Source organism: Spinacia oleracea, chromosome 3, assembly GCF_020520425.1.
Source record: "Spinacia oleracea cultivar Varoflay chromosome 3, BTI_SOV_V1, whole genome shotgun sequence".
Taxonomy (NCBI): Eukaryota; Viridiplantae; Streptophyta; class Magnoliopsida; order Caryophyllales; family Amaranthaceae; genus Spinacia; species Spinacia oleracea.
This window is the reverse complement of record NC_079489.1, coordinates 9,177,680-9,197,788: the sequence shown is the minus strand read 5'-3', so window position 1 is coordinate 9,197,788 and position 20,109 is coordinate 9,177,680. Positions and strand designations below refer to the sequence as shown.

General features: G+C 36.0%; 2 protein-coding genes and 1 long non-coding RNA gene across 19 annotated transcripts in view; 1 reads left to right on the top strand and 2 right to left on the bottom strand.

Moving 5' to 3' along the window:
• LOC110799140 (uncharacterized) overlaps positions 1–20,109 on the bottom strand; it is a 132,063-nt gene that overhangs the window by 83,485 nt on the left and 28,469 nt on the right. For 12 of the 13 annotated variants that reach the window (XM_056838605.1, XM_056838599.1, XM_056838607.1 and 9 more), the window contains exon 3: positions 1,726–1,818. In XM_056838605.1, coding sequence (XP_056694583.1) covers positions 1,726–1,818 — 93 coding nt within the window. Of the gene's footprint in view, positions 1–212; positions 717–1,449; positions 1,624–1,725; positions 1,819–2,163; positions 2,521–20,109 lie in introns of those variants that run through there. The other variant, XM_056838612.1, reaches the window with a different exon arrangement.
• On the top strand, positions 7,845–11,237 carry LOC130469372 (uncharacterized). The gene is made up of 2 exons (XR_008929875.1): positions 7,845–8,231; positions 8,807–11,237. It is a non-coding gene; the product is annotated as an uncharacterized lncRNA (long non-coding RNA).
• LOC110799139 (glutamate synthase [NADH], amyloplastic) lies at positions 13,942–18,481 on the bottom strand. 5 transcript variants are annotated; one of them, XM_022004345.2, is made up of 8 exons: positions 18,153–18,475; positions 17,055–17,234; positions 16,214–16,286; positions 15,956–16,124; positions 15,636–15,791; positions 14,807–15,546; positions 14,541–14,695; positions 13,942–14,339 (listed from the first exon to the last, which is right to left on the bottom strand). In XM_022004345.2, exons 3-8 carry the CDS (start codon positions 16,270–16,272, stop codon positions 14,209–14,211), a joined length of 1,410 nt encoding a protein of 469 aa, XP_021860037.1. In that variant the 5' UTR covers positions 16,273–16,286; positions 17,055–17,234; positions 18,153–18,475; the 3' UTR covers positions 13,942–14,208. The 5 variants fall into 5 exon arrangements, with proteins under 5 accessions (XP_021860037.1, XP_056694575.1, XP_021860035.1 ...); XM_056838597.1 differs by having other exon boundaries at positions 14,807–14,988; positions 15,076–15,546; positions 15,956–17,234; positions 18,153–18,481; XM_022004343.2 differs by having other exon boundaries at positions 15,956–16,875; positions 17,055–18,480.

Genomic DNA, 20,109 nt, shown 5'->3' with positions numbered 1-20,109 from the left:
TTTGAAATAAATTAATTGAATTCAAATTCAGGTTCTCATACACAGCCTTGTATAGTTTAATGTCTCCTTAATACTAATGAAGTTGCTTAATACATATCGATAAGACTTGCATGAAAAAAATTAGTATTAGGTTAGAGTAACCTACAACAATTCCATGATTTCAGAAATTAAAGATACAAAAAATAAAACTATATACAAGATTATGAAAATACCTGAAATAGCACACTTCATTTGTGTTGCATCTTCTGAAAAAGAAGGCGGAAACACTTTTACTACGTAGAGAGTGCCGTCATGGGTCACTTCAAACGTACCAAGTTTCTCAAAAAGTTCGTTTCCTAATTTCAAAAGCACGCTAGTGTTTTGTAACTCAGGGGGTCTAAAAAAGAATCTGCCATCAGCCAACATTGTTAGTTTACCCTTCATTTTTTGATTGAACAAAAGACGTACCCTAACATCTTTGTAGCGAACAGAAATACTTTTCTTAAATATCCAGGGGTTAGAAAATATTGTTGTTACAATCTCTCTTGTCATTTGTCTTGTCACCATTTTATCTTCTTCACAGAATAAATGAAAGTCCAATTTGACACGGGGAACCAAAAAAACAGTAAAATCCCCAACTTGTATTCTTGTAGAAGCTGGACATGGCTTGGGGAGAGGTTTGGGGTTTGCTACTGTAATAGAGGGTGAGGCCCGAGGACAAGTGGTGGACATATTACCTGCATTTGAAATCATCAAATGAGTACTAACATTTAACAGCAAGAACAGCTACATAGTAAATTATTGAGTGAATGAAGGAAAATTGTCATCCATGAAACATCACTAAACTACAAACATGAGAATTAGCTTGCATGACTTTAACCCTATGCGTTGGGTGTAGATAACTCAACTTATGTGATCTCAATCAGAATATCAGAAAAGGGTATGGGGATCTATTCCGAGACACCGAGTGAATCTACTTCACAATCAAATGGATCTCCTATCTGTTACTTGGTCATCTCTATCCAACTAGAAAATGTCCAATTGTCAAAGAAAAAGGTGAACTCTATGACCAATTGTCAAAAGAGAAAGACACTCATAAAGCATTCAAGTTTACAGACGTTTTAACATGTTTATTTATAAGAGGATGTTCCATTTGGCACTTATCAATAGTTCAAGGTGAACTGAGTAAAGAAACTGTTCAAAAGGATTCACTTCAACAATAAATACTCCACTTGGCCAAAAAAAGATCACCAAGAAGCATCTGGCCACATATTCCCAAATCAAATTCATTTTGAAACAATGACATCAAGAAAAAGCAATCAGCATACGACAAAGTCGGTTTGTTTGAATTTCAGTCTAGACCTATCTAACCATCATATAAATCATCTTAAGTGAACAAGTTCCGACTTAACAGTTAACACCACACAATAGTAATTTGAATCAACGAGTAATGATGAAAGCGATGTATACCACCATCCAAGGGGTCTCCAGCATCAGCAACCAGTTTATCTCCAGATGTAGTTGAGCCACTACAAACTCTGATATTCTTCCTGCTTATAGTCGTCTCCGGAACTCTCGATGTAGTTGAGCTACTACAAACTCTGATAGTGCTCTTGCTTATAGTTGTCTCTGGAACTTTATCACCTACAGCATATCACATGTTGAATGTCACATATCATGTATCACATTAAACATCTGCTGTAAAACCAGCATTCATACAACATATACAGATAAAACGAACATTACTTGGGGCCTCTTGTTCATCAGGGACATAAACCTTGTCATCAACCTCTGTCCTAGCAATAGCAGTATGTTCATCTCCGCGAGAACCTTCGTCACCTAATTTTTCAAACAACAACAACATAATCTTTATCAGACAAGATAAAGTGCCATAACCACGAAATACAAGCACCAATTTACAGATAATTGCAAACATTCATAAAGAAGGAAACAAGTAACAATTCAACTTTTTAAAGCAACAAAATTTCAGCTACCATGAAGGAAACAAGCAACAATTCAACTTTTTAAAGCAACAAAATTTCAGCTACTAACAAGGAAACAAGCAATCAGCAAACTAATATTCAATCATTCAATATTAATTAACTTTCTAAAGCAACCAATATGTCGTCAAAAAAATAACAAGCCATAAATATAACAAAAAATTGAAATTTTTTGACGACAAACCTGGTTCAGGCATGATGTCATGATCCTGGGTATCCGTTTTTCTTCTTTTATTATCACGAGGTGTTGACATTAGAACTGTACGAAGGATTAGGTTAAGAAAGGAGGAAGATTTCTGGGAACGCAAAGAGGAATAATTTAAATTTAGGAAAAATAAATTAAATTAAATTAGGACAAGATTTTAGGAAGGTTGAATGATTAAGACAAGATTTCTAGGAAGAATTGGAGTAAAATAAGGAAGAACACATAGAAAAAGTTTGATGCAATCCCTCAAACTTCTGGCGTAGCCGACTATGATGATAGTCTGATAGATAGAAGATGATCTTGACTGTTTGAGGGGATGACTTGGTTAACTTTATTAAAAGTTAATGATGTTAAATTACTGTCCTTTTTTTTTCTTTTTCCCGTTTCGTATCAATGTATCGTGCACGCTATATAATGTACGGATCAGTACTTTTTTCTAGGGTCAGGGGTGATCGGGGGAAAACTAGTTCGTTACTAGTCTCTCCTAATCAAACAAAAATCTAAAATAATCACTAAACACAAGTAAAGCAAAAAATAAGGGTCGAAATCCACAAGGAATAGGCGAACTAGATTATTCTAATCGAACAACAAGTTATCGTAATTGCGTGGACATGAATACAAGATTAAATTAGTTCATTTTTTTGAGGGAAATTGGATAGGATAAGTTTTAGCCCTTCACAAAAACATCTAAATGATTAACTTGCTTATATGCACAAAATGATCAAGCTGTAGTCTTATCTAATTAAGTCCTCCTGTTACATGGCCTTTCCCATCGCCACTCGCTGTTTCTCTTACGTCTGAGAAGCCCTTGAACAATCTCCGGGATTGTCATTTTCCGGAGTTTTGTTTGTCCAAACTACCCTGTTATTTAGTCAGAGGAAATCACAAATATCTCTGCATAAACCTGAAACATTACAGAAAATGATACAACTTACACAACTTACAAGCGTATTTCTGGCATGTTAGGAATGTACTGGTTCAGAAAATTTCAGACAATATACACTAACTGCATAATAAGTAATTCAAGTTATCATTTACATTCTCATCAAGAAACTCCCTGGGAAAACTAGGTCGTTACTAGTCTCTCCTAATCAAACAAAAAAAAAAACCTAAACTAACCACTAAACACAAGTAAAGCGGCAAGTAAGGGTCGAAATCCACAAGGACTAAGGTGCGCTAATTTATGCTAATCGAACAACAAGTTAGGTCGGAATAGGGTTGGAAAAGTCAACTAACCAACTAAAACTAAACTAACTACCAAAGGGCAAGCATGGTCAAGGAATGAGATCAAACACCAACAATAATGAAACAAGTATACGAGCAACAATTAAGAATGATGATGCATAAGCAAAGTATGAATGATGCGTTGGTTAGAAATAGATCCCCAAATGACTCCCGCCTTGGATCAATTCTTAGAATAGTCAAATGCGAACTCCCGTCCTACACACAACTACCCTTAGGTCACGGTTAAGCACAAACCAAACAATAGTCAACTTAGGTCACGATCCCTCGATTTTCCTAAAGTCAACTACCCCAAAATCTAAGTCATACACAAGTAGCTAATTTGCATACAACAAAGTTTGAGTATGCTCAAACAAACAATAATTTAATCATGCAACATCACCAAATTCAAACTCATTTACCCAAATCAATCATTATTAGGTTTTCACCCAAACCCTAACCAACAACACTACTCAATCAACATAAAAATAATACGGCAACTTTTGTGTAAGACCGCCTTACCGGAAAGACCACTTTGGTTGCTTAACTAATTGGTTTAATTTCTTAACTAATTGGTTACATTGCTTAATTAATTGATTCAATTGCTTAACTAATTGGTTTCGGTGCTTAACTAATTAGTTCAAGTGCCTAACTAATTGGTTCCATTGCTTAACTTATATGATATCAATGTGGTCTTTTGCGTAAGACCACCTTATAGAAAAGTTTATAAAAATAATAAATTTAAAGACTTTAATAACTAGTAGCATGATACTAAGCAAAAACAACAACTAATTTGAAGATTAAATTATAAAACTAAACATGAAACTAATCTAATCAAAGAAACATATAAAACAATAAATAAGACAATAATTGAAGAGAGAAGAGTAAAGAAAATCTCATTGATTAAATGATGGAAATCTCCAAATCATCAAGAAAATCCCTATCTTTGATTCTTCAAAATTCAATTTCAATCCATGTTTCTCTCACTTTCTCTCTCCAAAAACTAACTAAACCCTAAAACTTAATCTAATTTTTTTTTTTTTTTTTTTTGAAAGGTAAGGAGAATATACTTAGGAGCCTCTCCGCACGAGAGTCACTCCTGAGTAATCATTACACAAGATAGTAGCTAATCTCTGGCTATTGGTAGGATCTATATACATATTTCCAACAATTAGGTGACCGACATTCGCTATCCAATCTGCAGCCGAATTTGCTTCTCTGAAAATGTGCTTGATATCCCACGTGGTAAAGAGGGTGAGGAGATGTTTGATATCAGAAATAATGTTACTGATCTTCCAAGGAGTAGACCACACCCCTTTAACTGCATTAATGATAAGAAGATTATCACCTTCGATAAGGAGATTATCGATCTGAAGACGCCTAGCTTCTTGTAGACCTTTGTGGAGAGCGATGGCTTCAGCCATGAAAGCTTGAGTTTGACCAAGATTAAAAGTACATGCTGAAATTGAAATTCCTTCATTATTACGGATGATGAGTCCTGCTGCTGCTGAAGAAGATTTACTGGAGCCGTCGAAGTTGAGTTTGAAGGTGCCGAGTGGAGGGGGGTACCAGCGAACCATGATTGGAGGGGAAGGGAGAGGTGGAGGGGTGGAATTGAGGGTAGTGATAGGGGTGCCCGTAAGCTGGTGATAGTCAAGTTGGAGACGAGATTGCCATTCATGGTAAGCAGAGTTTGCCTTGTAGAAAACCCGGAATGGGTTGAAGGACGCATTGTTGAAGGTACAATCGTTTCTTTCCTTCCAAAGGGACCAAATTAGGAAGGTGAACTTACATAAAGCAGAGGGGTACTTCCTGAGAAGGGTTAGATTTTCAAGAAGGTCGTGGGAGGTGATAAAATAATCCAGCCAGTGTTTAGTTAAATGGAGATCCCACAAGAGTTTAGAGGAAGGGCATTGAATGAAAAGATGATTCATAGTTTCAACATAAGTGTCACAAAGTGGACAAACATCAAAAGGCAGGATATTACGTTTCTGGAGTGTACTTCGTACAGGAATGCTATTATGGCAAATTTGCCATAGAAAAATAGCAATTTTAGGTGGGATGTCTAAGCTCCAGATCCAGTTATAGTTCCAAGTATGGGGAGAAAAAGGTAACCCATGAGCTATCCAAGTCGCGGATTTGACGAAAAACTCTCCCGTCGAAGTAGCTCCCCAAATTGGAGAATCCTCAAGGTCTCTAGTTGGAATAGTTAATCCTTTAATTTTCATAGCTAAGGCGGGAGGAACTATAGATTTTAATTTATCACTATCCCATTCGTGGTTAGGGAGGATGAAATCAGCAACACGTAGATTCGAATTAACTGTATTGATATTCAATTTTAAGTGACTAAGGAGATTATCCTGGATAACCCAGTTGTCAAGCCAGAAATTAATAGATTTGCCGTTCCCGAGTTTCCAACGAATACCTTTGCGCAGAATCTCTCTTTGGCAAAGGATATGACGCCAGATAGAGGAGTCTTTTGGTTTAGGAGTATATTCAAAAAAGGTTGAGTTGGAGAGATATTTTTTCCTAATTAATGAAACCCAGAGGTTTTCTTCGTTCATTAAGATTTTCCAGCCAAGCTTCGCAAGGAAGGCTTGGTTAAGAGGTCTTGTTTTCCTGAGACCTAGACCCCCTAGACTTTTAGGTTGACAAATTTTGTTCCATGAGATAAGCGGGGTATGGTTAGAGGAAGCGGATGGTTTCCAGAAGAAGTTACGATGGATAGAGTCTAAATTCGAGCATGTTTTTTGAGGTAATAAGAAGGAGGAGCAGACGTAAGCCGGTAGTGCTTCGAGATTACTTTGAATGAGGATAGACCTACCTGCTTTAGAAAGGAAATTAGCATGCCAATGGTTGATCTGAGAGATATTTTTCTGGATTATCGCATTATAGTCTGATTTGGAAGGTTTAAAGGAAGAGAAGTGGGCACCTAGATATCTTCCGAGTGAGGCAGATTTAGTCATAGAGAAATTCCCAGCAAGTAAATCTCTACGGGAATGTTCTATTTTTTTTGAGAAGATGATCGCCGATTTATGAAAATTGACTAGTTGACCTGATAAGTTGCAGAAGGAAGTTATCACAGATTTTAATTGATTTGTAGCTGTTGAAGTAGCTTTAACAAACAGAAGACTGTCGTCAGCAAACAGGAGGCAGGGAATTTTCGGAGTGAGAGGGGCAATACGGATTCCAATTCCTGAGTTCGGAAGTGTGCTACTTTGGGAAAGCATAAAAATGAAAACTTCCATACAGATAAGAAAGAGATATGGGGAGAGAGGGTCTCCTTGGCGGATACCTCTCGAAGGTAAGAAGTGATGCGTTGTAGAGCCGTTGATTTTAAGAGAGTAAGAGACTGTTGTAACACAAGCTTTAATCCAGGTAATCCACTTGTCCGGGAACCCAAGGGAGTAAAGGGTGGCCCAAAGGAAGTCCCATTCGATTCTATCATAAGCTTTTTCCATATCGAGTTTAAGCGCACACCATCCAACCTTTGAAGTGGATTTTTGGAAGGTATTTAAAATTTCTTGTGCTATCAGTAAATTATCGTGGATAGAACGTTCGGCCGTAAAGGCATTCTGATAGGGGCTTATGTGATGTTGGAGAATAGGTCTTAGTCGGTTGACTAATAATTTCGATATTGCTTTATAGATGGTATTACATAGGCTGATGGGTCGAAAATGATTGGGATTTTCTGGGTTATCGTTTTTGGGAATAAGAGCAATTATGGTGTGATTCAGGGCTTTGGGGAGTTTGGCATGGTAGAAAAAGCCCTTGATTGCAGTAGTAACTTCTGGAGCAATTATTGGCCAGTAAGCTTTAAAAAACTGCGGACCAAACCCATCCGATCCCGGAGATTTGAGCGGATCCATTGAGAAGAAGGCTTCTTTAATTTCATCATCAGAGTAGGGTTGGATGAGATCGTTTTGTTGTTCCTGAGAAATCCAATGTGGTAGAAAGGAGAGATCAAGTTGTCTATTAGGATCTGAAGTGGATACGAACCGATGTTTGAAGGATTTAAGTAGAAAATCTTGGACCGTGATGGGATCAGATTCCCATTGTCCTAAATCGTTTTGTAGACGATAGATCGTGTTCCTGGCCGACTGGGATTTGATTTTTTGGTGAAAGAAACGGGTGTTTCGATCACCTTCGGTAAGCCATTGTTTTTTACTAAAACTTTTCCAGGTGGATTGACCGAAAGCAAGTAATTTTTCTCGTTGTTTAATCATTCGAAGGAGGTGATAATCTTAATTATGTACATGGTTTTTGAGTTGTTTTTTTTAAAATTAAGAGCAAGGGTATTTATACAACCCAACTACAAGAAGGAAAACAAAAAAAAGGAAAGAAATTAAAAAGGATTAAAGAGGAGAAAAGAAAAGGTAAAACAAAAAGGAGGAAAAGGAAAAAGAAAAAGAAAAACTCCTCTTTTTATCACCCAACAATCAGATCCCCTTTCTTTTATTTGGTTGCTCGTGACTCTGTCTCCTTCCTCCTTCGCTCTTTTCGTCTTTTCTTCAACCCCCATCATCAACACCGTCCATCATCATCATCATCATCACCGTCCACCGTCGATCATCATCCACCCTCAACGGATCATCATCCTTCATCACAATCAATCATCACCGTCTGTTCTAACCCTCCGATCAGCAATCATCAATCATCCATCACCGTCGAATTCAATCCGAAGGACCAAATTTGCTGCTCAATTTTCAATTAATCGTAGCCGTCGAGCTTCATTAATTCCGTACAACCAAACGCGTTCAAATGTTCGGACGAACTAAATATAGGTTCGGGCGAACCCGTTTCTGGTTTGGGCGAACTCCATGGAGGTAATAAAATCTATAAATAAAGATGGTAGTGTAAGTTGTCTTTAGTGTTTTTTTGGAGTTTATAAATATTCTTCAAAACTTTGAGACAATGGAAGCTACTTTGAGTGTGAGGGAGAATATGATGAATTGCGCATTGAGATGGAAGCATACGATGATAATTGTTGGTTTTAAAATTAATTATAGAACTATGGACATCACCAAATATGAGGTTAAACCGTTGAACATTACCAAACAAACCATTAGTTTAGCGAAAATTGACAATGACCATACATAATACTGGCTATGTCCAAACCTACAAAGTTTCCGAAAAATTGTCATAATAAATCACAACTTGGTAATTAGAAAATATATTGAAATTACCAAATCACGAACAAGGACTTTGTTCTTGGCTTTGTGTGTTGGTAATGTCCAATCTATATTACTGGTAGTTACCTTACACAAACTTTAAATATATACTTCTTAATTTTCTAGGTTATATATTCATATTTTATAAAGTTTTTACCCCCATCCCTTAGTACTTTTTGGTCTTAATTGAGCTATTCGAAACTATTTAAGTACTAATATGTGTTGTGTAGTATGCCTTGAGTTTTTAGGGTGTTTAAGGAGAAATTAGCCCTTTTAGGCTCGTTTCACGCTTTCCGGGCCACGTATTTTCCCGAGCTAGTTCGAGACAATCCTAGTCTACTCAAAAGGAGCCTATGAAGCTTATGTTCGAACCTTAAGAGTTAGACTCAGTCATTGGAAGTAAAAACGATGTCTAAGAGCGTATACTGAAGGTCGCCCGACGACCAAGGGGTGAAAAGCGCCCAACCGGCGAATTAAAAAAGGAATTGGCTATGTAACGCTTGTCTGGTCCCTATCGGGCGGTTGGCTTTTTCTTAGATCCATGGGCGAAAATCGCCCATCGGTCAGAAAATGATCACTTCTACACTCGCCTGATCGGACAGATGGCGGCCCGATCGGGCGACTGCGACGAAAACCTTTCCGTGATTTTCTTAGTTTAATTACTCGGTTTTTCTTATTTTCTAGCAATACTATAAATATTAAGTCTTAAGGACTTAGAAAACATCCTAGATTACCAGAAATTTATTTACTTAATTAGTTTATGTTCTCTCTCTAAAACCATTGTTAATTACTTTGGCAAATTTCAATTATGTTCACTATTAAGTCTCAAGGTTCAGCGCGTCTCCTGTGAGACCAGTCACACCATCAACTTGATGGTGTGACGAGCGCGAAACCAATAGCGTACCTCCCCTAAAACTATATAAAAAAAAGTAACAGGTCTAAACTATAGAAGTAACATACCTAAATTAAAAAAGTACCTCCTCTAAAATTACCTAAAAAAAGTAACATGTCTAAACTATAGAAGTAACATACCTAAACTAAAAATGTACATCCCCTAAAATTATTCCGTATAAAAAAAGTAACATGTCTAAACTATAGAAGTAACATACCTAAACTAAAAAAGTACCTCATCTAAAATTATAAAAAAAAAAAAGTTGTCTAAACTATAGAAGTAACATACCTAAACTAAAAAAAAATACCTCCTCTAAAATTATTAAAAAAAAAAAAAACTAACATGTCTAAACTATAGAAGTAACATACCTAAACTAAAAAGGTATCTCCCCTAAAACTACTCCGTATAAAAAAAGTAACATGTATAAACTATAGAATTAACATACCTAAACTAAAAAAAGCACTTCCTCTAAGTTTTTTTTTTAAAAAATAACATGTCTAAACTATAGAAGTAACATACCTAAACTAATAAAGTATCTCCCCTAAAACTACTCCGTACAAAAAAAGTAACATGTATAAACTATAGAAGTAACATACCTAAACTAAAAAAGTATCTGCTCTAAAATTATAAAAAAAAAAAAAGTAACATGTCTAAACTATAGAAGTAACCTACCTAAATTCGCAAGTGTGAACCGGTCTCACCATCAGTTGATGGTGAGGACAGTCTCATATAAGAATTTGGGCTCAAGGTTTTATGCACTCGGGTTAGGCTATGAATTATGTTCTCCCTTGAACACAATCTATGTAAAGTATACTGTATGGGTTGTCTTTAGAGTTCTACTAGGAAACTAATTACTAATCCTATCAGGATTACAATTAATTAATTAAAGTTATAGGAATAATTAAACACCTAGTGTGATCTGATTTATTAAATTAGCAGACCATTAGTTTGATCATCACGTGGGTAAATATATGGGATTGTGATCTGATTTATACGTGGGTAAATCAAGAAAGTGATCTGATTTATTAAATTAGCAGACCACTAGTTTGATATGGGGCATAAGGGATATGGATATTATGGAATAATTAAAATGAAGGCTTGGATGAAGCTCCAAAATGACCGATGAAGCAAAAGAAAAATTCATGAATCAACAGATAATTTATAGACGACAACAAAAACCTCAAGTGAAGTCCCAGAAAATTGTCAAAAGTTATGTCTCTCAATAACATACTGTTGCTTCACCCCATTCCCTGAACTTGAACATATCAGTATTACTGTCTGTAAATTCTGAAGTTCTTTGACTTGGTCTTTAATCTTGATTTCCTAGTTAATTCAAACTCATCAATTCTAGCCTCGTGAGCTCTTTACTTTACTATTTATCGACTAGTTCCAGTAAAATAAACTCAAATTTATGCTAACATGTTCAACTCAAGTAGGGAAGAAACTGGATATGATGCCCTATAAACTAGGTCATAGATGGACAATTAAATATGCAGATCAAAAGAACCAGAATTCTATTGAGCCTGCAAAGACAGACATTCGTAAATCAGATACATAATGCAACAAAGCAGGCCAAGTCAGCAATATAACATATTGTGCTTCAACAGCCTCCCAAATGCATGACAAGCCAGCACTATAACATATTGTCCTAACTATCGTGGAAAGTTAAACGCCTTATCAAGGCATCAAGCTTGTTTGGTGTTTCTAAGACAATCTACTAAAAGCCGAATACTACTAAAGAGAATCAACTAAGTTAGAATAATGTTTATCATCAGACCCTAACTAATTAACTAATTAAGGAAGAGGACCACTGCTCTTTTGTGACTCAAGCATGCATAATCAATCACTTTATGCTTTGTGGCTGCTGAAGCATCACATTTGTCCAGTTGTCCTTCAAAGCAGGCCTCATTCTTGGGTTCTCCTGAATATGAAATTCAACATTAGCAGCAATCTTTGCATAAGCAAGCGCAAAAGAAACATATATGACAGACTCCATAATCATAAGTCATAACTCCAACAATCTTTGCATATAAAACTCCACATTAGCAATCTTTGCATAAAACTATGTTTATAAGACTCTGAAAAATATTAGCAACTTTTCAAATTCAAAAAGATAGAAGGGAGCACCCAACCTGTGGCCAAGGGTCGAATAGATGTACAAATGCAATTGGCAGAGATATATTGACCATCTTGTATATTACTGTCAAGCAAGCTCTTAGTATTTGCATGTAAGAATGCCATGGAAAAATGAATTCCGGACAAGTCCCCCCCTTCAATAAGAAGATCTCTGCAGTAACCAAAACAGTAGTTATAGACTTAATAGTTAATTATGTCTTATTCTGGACCGTAAAAGCTAGGGTATAATACAACAGTTGGGTAAAGAGAATTTGGGGGTAAGATGATTCCGGAGGGAATCAAAGTAGAGGAAAGTTGGGGAATCATAGGGGTAAAGGGCAGTGTTTAAAGCCAATGCTTCTACTAAAGGACTCCTACTAAAGCCTAGAAGACTCCTTGTACTCCAATGCTTCTTTTCCTTGTACAATTCTTTAAACTCAAACCAAGATGATAACTTTGAATCTTAATCATAGCTATTCAAATCCACATATGTGTTCATACGCACCGGGGTGAATCTACACTTCCCGGGCCCGCGGGAACACAATTGCTTCGGTTTTAATGCAATTAAAACAAAAGGAACCCTTGTTTCAAGATATAACACTTAACCATCAAATAAATACAAGTTTTGTAATGGTAGTTCCTACTTTTTGTGGAGAGGTCAGGGTAACAAATCACCTTAGACAGAAAAAAAGGTTGTACCCAATGCACAAGGCTCCCACTATTTAGCCCAGGGTCCAGTGAAGGTCCGTATGTCCCTAATTTATTGTATTATTGGTGATTGGTGCGACCCTTAATTTAAAATACAATTTAACCCAGCTATACGCAAGTCCAAACAAGGTCAAGGGAGATGACCAATGACCAATAACAATGGGGATATATCATAAGTAGCAATATCTTTTTGTCATGAATGTCTAAAAATAGAAAAAACAAGTGTTAGTGGTCATACAACAATGGCATTAGCGGCATCCGTTTTAGCTCCCCTCAGATTGCCGTTGAAGTAAAACAGGGCGGTATGGTTTAGGCAGACACGACTTCAAATACTTCTTGGTAGAGGACAGGTTCCTTCTAATGAGAGGCCATAACTGGCTCTAGCATTTACCTGCATTGAAGTGAAATGAAATGCTGGGAATAAGAAATCAAGAAAGTGATCTGATTTATTAAATTAGCATACCACTAGTGGGTCGATATGGAGCATAAAGGATATGGATATATGGAATAATTAAAATGAAGGGTTTGCTCCTGAATGATTAAATATGAATTAGCCCAATTAAGTTAAAGTTTGCATGTAGTTAGGACATATAAAGATGTAGTCTATGATTGTCAAAAGTTATGTCTCTCAATAAGATACTGTTGCTTCACCCCACTCCCAGTATATGTGAACATATCAGAGACTACACTATTACTGTCTGCAACTTCTGAAGTTTTTTGACTTGGTCTTTAACCTTGATATCCTAGTTAATTCAAACTCATCAATTCTAGCCTCGTGAGCTCTTTACTTTACTATTTATCGACTAGTTCCAGTAAAATAAACTCAAATTTATGCTAACATGTCCAACTCAAGTAGGGAAGAAACTGGATATGATGCCCTATAAACTAGGTCATAGATGGACAATTAAATATGCAAATCAAAAGAACCAGAATTCTATTGAGCCTGCAAAGTCAGACGTTTGAAAATCAGTCAATCAGATACATACTTACCCAATTCTTAGGCATTGTGAGTCCAAAAGAACAAAGTAACCTTGCATGAGTAGTTCACCTTGAGAGCAGTAGACCCTTAAAAGAACTTGTCAGTTGACGGGCTCCTAATCTGATGCACCATCTCCCATCAACATTACTTGCTTCCTGAATTTTATCACATGTTAGACGAAGTCATCAAGTTAAAATCCAAAGTCAGATGCACAGAACTGAAATGCTTACCACATAACTCGTTTCATTTGCAATCAGATTGTTACAAAATGATCAGAGAAAAACAAACGGAGTATTGAAACACAGAGCCCAAGCCCTTAGGGAATACTCCCTTTTTTGTTTCACCTCAGGATTACTCAGAAAAGGATGACCCACACCAACCAACCACTTATCTCTCTAATATTTCTCATGAGATGGGATGGAGGGAGAGATCAAAGACACAACAAAGCATGAGATAGATCAGAACTGCTGACATAAGTACATGTCCACATGGAAATTTTCTAGACTGAAAAAGTAAACATGTCCACCTTTTACTTTAGAGTAATGAAACGAGTTCCCTGCTTTCAGGGTTCAAAACCCAAAACGGTACCTATCAAGAAAAGTCATTACCTTGCTTTCAGGGTTCAAAAATCAAAACTCAAAACAGCCCCGTAACGTTAAAGTAAGATAAAATTCAGCCCCGTAAAACAACAAATAAGAAGATATAATCCAACAAAGTAGGCCAAGCCAGCAATATAACATATTGTGCTTCAACAGCCTCCCAAATGCATGACAAGCCAGCACTATAACATATTGTCCTAACTATCGTGGAAAGTTAAACGCCTTATCAAGGCATCAAGCTTGTTTAGTGTTTCTAAGACAATCTACTAAAAGCCGAATACTACTAAAGAAAATCAACTAAGTTAGAATAATGTTTATCATCAGACCCTAACTAATTAACTAATTAAGGAAGAGGACCACTGCTCTTTTGTGACTCAAGCATGCATAATCAATCACTTTGTGCTTTGTGGCTGCTGAAGCATCACATTTGTCCAGTTGTCCTTCAAAGCCGGCCTCATTCTTGGGTTCTCCTGAATATGAAACTCAACATTAGCAGCAATCTTTGCATAAGCAAGCGCAAAAGAAACATATATGACAGACTCCATAATCATAAGTCATAACTCTCTTTTTGAACGAATTCCTTATCAATCTTTGCATAAAACTATGTTTATAACCCTCTGAAAAATATTAGCAACTTTTCAAATTCAAAAAGATAGAAGGGAGCGCCCAACCTGTGGCCAAGGGTCGAATAGATGTACAAATGCAATTGGCAGAGATATATTGACCATCTTGTATATTACTGTCAAGCAAGCTCTTAGTATTTGCATGTAAGAATGCCATGGAAAAATGAATTCCGGACAAGTCCCCCCCTTCAATAAGAAGATCTCTGCAGTAACCAAAACAGTAGTTATAGACTTAATAGTTAATTATGTCTTATTCTGGACCGTAAAAGCTAGGGTATAATACAACAGTTGCTCCTTTTTTCCTACGGTTTTACCTTGGTTTTGTAGTACCACAATCCATGCACCGAGCAGATTGAATAACCTCCGTAAAGTCTTTCATTCTTTCATTCCCATTATCACACTGAATCACTTCACACTCATATGCAACAAAACCAGGATGTTCTTGCACATCAGGAACCCAGGAAGGACACTTGAACACATCTACTAACTCCTTTTCCTGCAAAAGAGAGAGATCAATGTTCTTGAGCTTCTCATTGCGGTTCATCATTTCTTCATTAACTTGAAGCATAACTGAACGCCCAACCATGTCATCAAGCTTCCTGAATCCTAGTTGAAACATAATCTCTTTGAACTCCTCTGCTAGCATGAAGAAGAAGTTGATTACATGGACAGGCTCACCAGCAAACTTTGCCCAGAGAACAGGATCCATTGTAACAATGCCCACAGAACGGGTGTTCTTATGGCACTTTCTCATCATTATGCATCCGAGTGTGATGAGGGAAACAATGCTGAAACAAAAATCTACCCTTCCTGTTTTCAGTTGACAGTCTGTTTGAAGAACTGAGTGACCTTGAAAATACTTAGCAACCAGAGTTTGAGCAGGGCCAATCTCCCAAGGAAACCCATCATTCTGTGTGTCTGTCCATCGAGAAGCTCCAGTACCACCTTCATGTTCAGGAATCAAAACATGCCTCTTGACAACCCCAGCACCAACCACTCTGACACGAGCTTCAGACACAAGTTTAACACTGACTATGGCTGATGGATTGGGGTGCTAAATTAGAAAAGGGCATGTCAGAACAACTACATAGTTCAAATAATGCGAGTAAACAAGTCCAAAATATCATGTAACCACAAATGTACCTTATGACTTAGTTGCACAAGCTCCTCAATTGAATAAATGCCTTGATAGGGACCAGGACATAAAAGCCTAATACCATATGTGGAGTGACTGGTTACAGCATCATCTCCCATTACCTTATGACCAGGGAGCTCTTCTCCTTCACCAACCTTAGCACCCTAGTATGGACATTCCAAATTACTTAGGCAAAAGGGATAACATAAAATTCTATTATTGTTACAATCAAATAACAAAATTTCAAAAAACATCACCACAACAAATTTCCACTAAGTTTATAAACCAAAATTTGAAATATTCAGAGTGATTTGGGATGTAGAATTACCTCATCGTTGATGTTGGTTGTTGGAACACGACACCATAACAATACGATGGATGTGTCATCTGAATCTTCCAAAATGCTTTCGACACATAGTTTATGAGATTGTTCATCTTCAGATTGTTCATCTTCGGATTGTTCATCTTCAGACTGATCATCTTCAGGAGGATAATCACTAAAAATATCTCTCAAAATGTTTTTGAGAACATCCTCCACATTTGATGCATTGACGACTTGAAAATACTCAAATTGAAATACACTTACATACAAATCCGAGATAACTTTAAATACTTGTTGAACGGGAATCCCAAGTCGTAGTCCATGTGATGCTTTGTATCTGGTTGACTCCTTATCAAGATCCTCGTCAAAACAGGGAATGAAGTTTGCGGAAAAAATAATACCCACAATTCTACTATTGTCATCCACTAAGGCGCCCCCAGAAGAACCGGGTCCCACCTTGACATCACATTCAATAAGATTTTTCACATCATACTTTTCACTAGGGAGTTGTATAGAATGAACTCGGCCTTCTGCACGAGTTTTCCTTTCGTACCCATTAGGATGTGATATCAAATGGAGCTTTTGACGTGCCACACAATTCTCTGCAAATTCAAGTTTTTCTTTGATATTCAGGGGATTGGATTTATAAGTGAGAATGCCTATTTCTTTCTCCGCATCCTTTTTTGTTGTAATCAATTTTGCCTTTTCCCAACTCCCATCCACACAGACCAGAAATTTAACGGTTCTAGTCTTGACAAAATTATCCTTTACATTGTGTCCACATGTTAAAACTAACGCGTGAACACCATCATCGTAGAAAATAGTTCCTGTACTACAATATTGGTTTACTTTTCCTGTTTTTTTACAATTTATTCGTGTTATAATACGAACTACATTACTTTCCAACGTACTAAAATTCATTTATGCTGCAAAAATAAACCATAGTATAAACGTCAGTGCCAAATTCTCTCCTAAATTCCAAAGTCAAAATGTATCGTAAATTAAAGTTCAACAATGAATTTCAATAATTGTAAATTTAGTTGTGAAATTATCTAGTCTATTGATATTAGGGCAAACAAATGAAATAAAAGTAAGTAATGCTTACCAAGTGATGTAAAGTGACTTGCGATATGGGAAGACCGAAGACGAGAGGTTCTTTCACCCAACAACTGAATTTTTGTAAGAAGATGAGAGGTTCTCTCCCTAGTCCCTAGTCCCTAGTACGGTAGTACCCTCACTCGCTCTCGCTCTCGCTCTCGCTCTCTAGAAAACCAACAGCCAAAACCTGAAAAATTAAATCCCTTAAACAATTGAACAGATTAAAGAATATTAATTGTAGTCATCTTCCTCAATCATTAATTGCGTAGTAAAAGTAACCCATCTACTTGTTTACTGATCCTTCCTTTTTCTCAGGGAGTTGATACACTTACCCTGGGGGTAAATCCAGTCAGCTTACCCTGTTTCTTGAATGGTGCCAACACATCAGTAAATATTTCATTTTGGGGGGAAAGCTAAGGAAAGATGGGGGGAACTTTTTGGTGAAATGGCGCCATTTAGCTTGCAATAGCGGGATTTTTAGAGCCCAAATTAAGTGAAAAAAGCCCAAGGAATTTTTTTCATTTCCACGAAATATATTAATCACAAAATCAATAGTCCAATCTAATTTATCAGTACTTCTCATTCTCATCTTCTCCCTATACGTTCCATATTCAACCTCTTTCTCTCTCTATCTCCTCCATGACTGTTGCCACCCCTCTCTATATATTTTCACATATAACAAATCCCCACTCTTTCACCATCAAAAAAAAAAAAATTCCAGAAAGATTGATTGATTTAATTGGGAAATTTAGAGGGTTTGGAATTTTTCTGGAAAAATGATTAATTGGGAAATTTAGAGGGCTTGATATTTTTCTGGAAAAATGAATTGAATTTGAAGGTGGGAAGAAATTTACAAAAGTCATTTAGGGGATTTTGATGGTGAAATTCTGGGAAGATAAAAAGGGTGTGTGATTACCACTGTTAATCGCGATCCAGAATTGTCAAAACGATCCGGATCGTGGTCGAAGTCGCAATTGGGTTAGGATCGTTGTAGGATCGCGATTCCAAACCCGATTCTAACGATTCAATATTTTACTCGTTCATGCCCAAGAATCAAAGTAAAAAACTAAAATTTAAAAAATATTTTTTGACATTAACATCTTACCGGGCATAAGAGTCATAATTCGACTTGAATCCCCCAATTAATTGCATTGAATTACTTCAATTCAGACCCAAAATAAAAAGGCCCAAATTCGGAGAAAACCCTAAATTTTAAATGAGTTAAAATTGGAGGTCCATGATCACATGAGTAGTGACAGAGATTGCCGGTGAAGGATAAGTACTCTCTGTCACTGATCATATTATCATAATACCTTCGAATGCCGTCGCCGATCATCTTTTTAGGTCGCCAGTTCTCTTCTTCTTTATTGCTTCCTCTCTCGCCCTTTCTTAATTTTTGCTGGAGCAAAGAATTGTTGTTTTTGTTGTTGTAACTGGTAATGGACTATCCATAAAGTTTCTAATACTAAGTTACTAAAAGCTGCCCACCATTTGGCTTTACTTAATTTGCCAAGTGTTCACTAATTGACTTAATCTTTTTTAAACTAAATACATAAATAAATAAATACTAGTGATAATGTTACATAATCTTGGTTTTATTATTTTTTTTGCTGCAACCAAGATAAAAATTTACTTGTTTTAGTTATTTTTGACGAGATTGTTAAGAATATTTCCAAATCTATGCATTTTAGTTTTCTTTTTACTTGAAAATAAGTGTAATTAGTCATGTTACATCAGTTTAGCTACTCCTTTTCTTAATTACATTGAATATATTTTCATAAAATACTAAACTAATTAAAAATAATTGTTTTTTTTTTGTTCAAATGAGCTGCAATATAAATTACTAATGGAAAAGGAAGAATTCGAACTTCTGATTTATCGTAAGAGGCCCTCAATCTTAACCAATTGGCCCAGATGTCATCATTAAAACAATATAAATTGGTTGGAGATCGATATACTGGATTAAATTTTTTAGGAATGTTATGAACCTGAAACGCCTAATGCGGAGTACTCCGTATGTAGTTTTAAGTTATTTAATATGGACGAACACAAAGAATCTATTAAAAAACGTTTGTAAGAAAGTCTACCATGTCATGTGGCGCTCTCCTTCTTCAATTCAACCACATGACATTCTATGTTATCAACATATATTCCAAAATCTCAAAATTAGAAACATGTGTATAATTTAGTCGAACACCATAATTGAAGATATTAATATTTGAAGCCGTGCATTGGCAAACGTGCCTAAAAAATGTGTCATCTAAAAAAAGAACGGATTAAATATTATTGATGAATTTATTAATTCCTCTCATGCCTTTATATTTTGCTTGTTTTTCTTCAAATAGTATTGATGGATTTATTTATTCCTCCCTTGCATCTTTCACATACAATTTTATTCTTTTAAAGAAAGATAATACTAAAACATACTGACGAAACAATGATTTTCATACTAAAATAAATATTATACAATTACTAAACTAATTCAAAATAATTAGAAAATAAAAATGAGTTAAGTTGCTAAGTCTAAGGCTATATTCTGTTCACCTTATTTTCACTTATTTCAGGAAAAATAAGTTCAGTTAAGTTCAAATAAGATAAGTTCGGGAAAAATAAGAGTTGACCAAATATAATTTATAACTAAATTAAGTTTTGATAAGTTCTAATAATTCAAATAAGATAGTTCAAGAAAAATAAGTAAAAATCAGGTGAATTGAACGCACCTTAAATGTGTTATTGAGATGGTTCAATATGATAAGGATAACTTTATACGTATTTTTCAAAATTTCATAACATAATATTTCATATACAATTATATGGATTATTCATTAAGGGGTTCAATTAAGTTCTGTTTAGTTCACCTTATTCCAGGACATTACTCCCTCCGTCCCTTAATACTCGCACCGCTTTCCTTTTCGGGCCGTCTCTTAATACTTGCACCGCTTCTATAAATGAAATTTTTTATTAATATTATATTATTTCTCACACTTACCTACTACCCCTTTACAAAAAAAAAAAAAAAAATTAAAATTCATATCCTCCACTCACCACTACCCACCTCTTAC

What these genes read in the sequence shown, in the direction of transcription:
- LOC110799139 (XM_022004343.2), bottom strand. Translation starts at nt 16,870, where the DNA reads ATGAATTTTAGTACGTTGGAAAGTAATGTAGTTCGTATTATAACACGA. An exon ending in TTGTGCAACTAAGTCATAAG is followed by an intron (nt 15,547 to 15,635) that starts GTACATTTGTGG and finishes TTTCTAATTTAG; the next exon opens with CACCCCAATCCATCAGCCAT. An exon ending in TATTCGACCCTTGGCCACAG is followed by an intron (nt 14,340 to 14,540) that starts GTTGGGCGCTCC and finishes TTTCATATTCAG; the next exon opens with GAGAACCCAAGAATGAGGCC.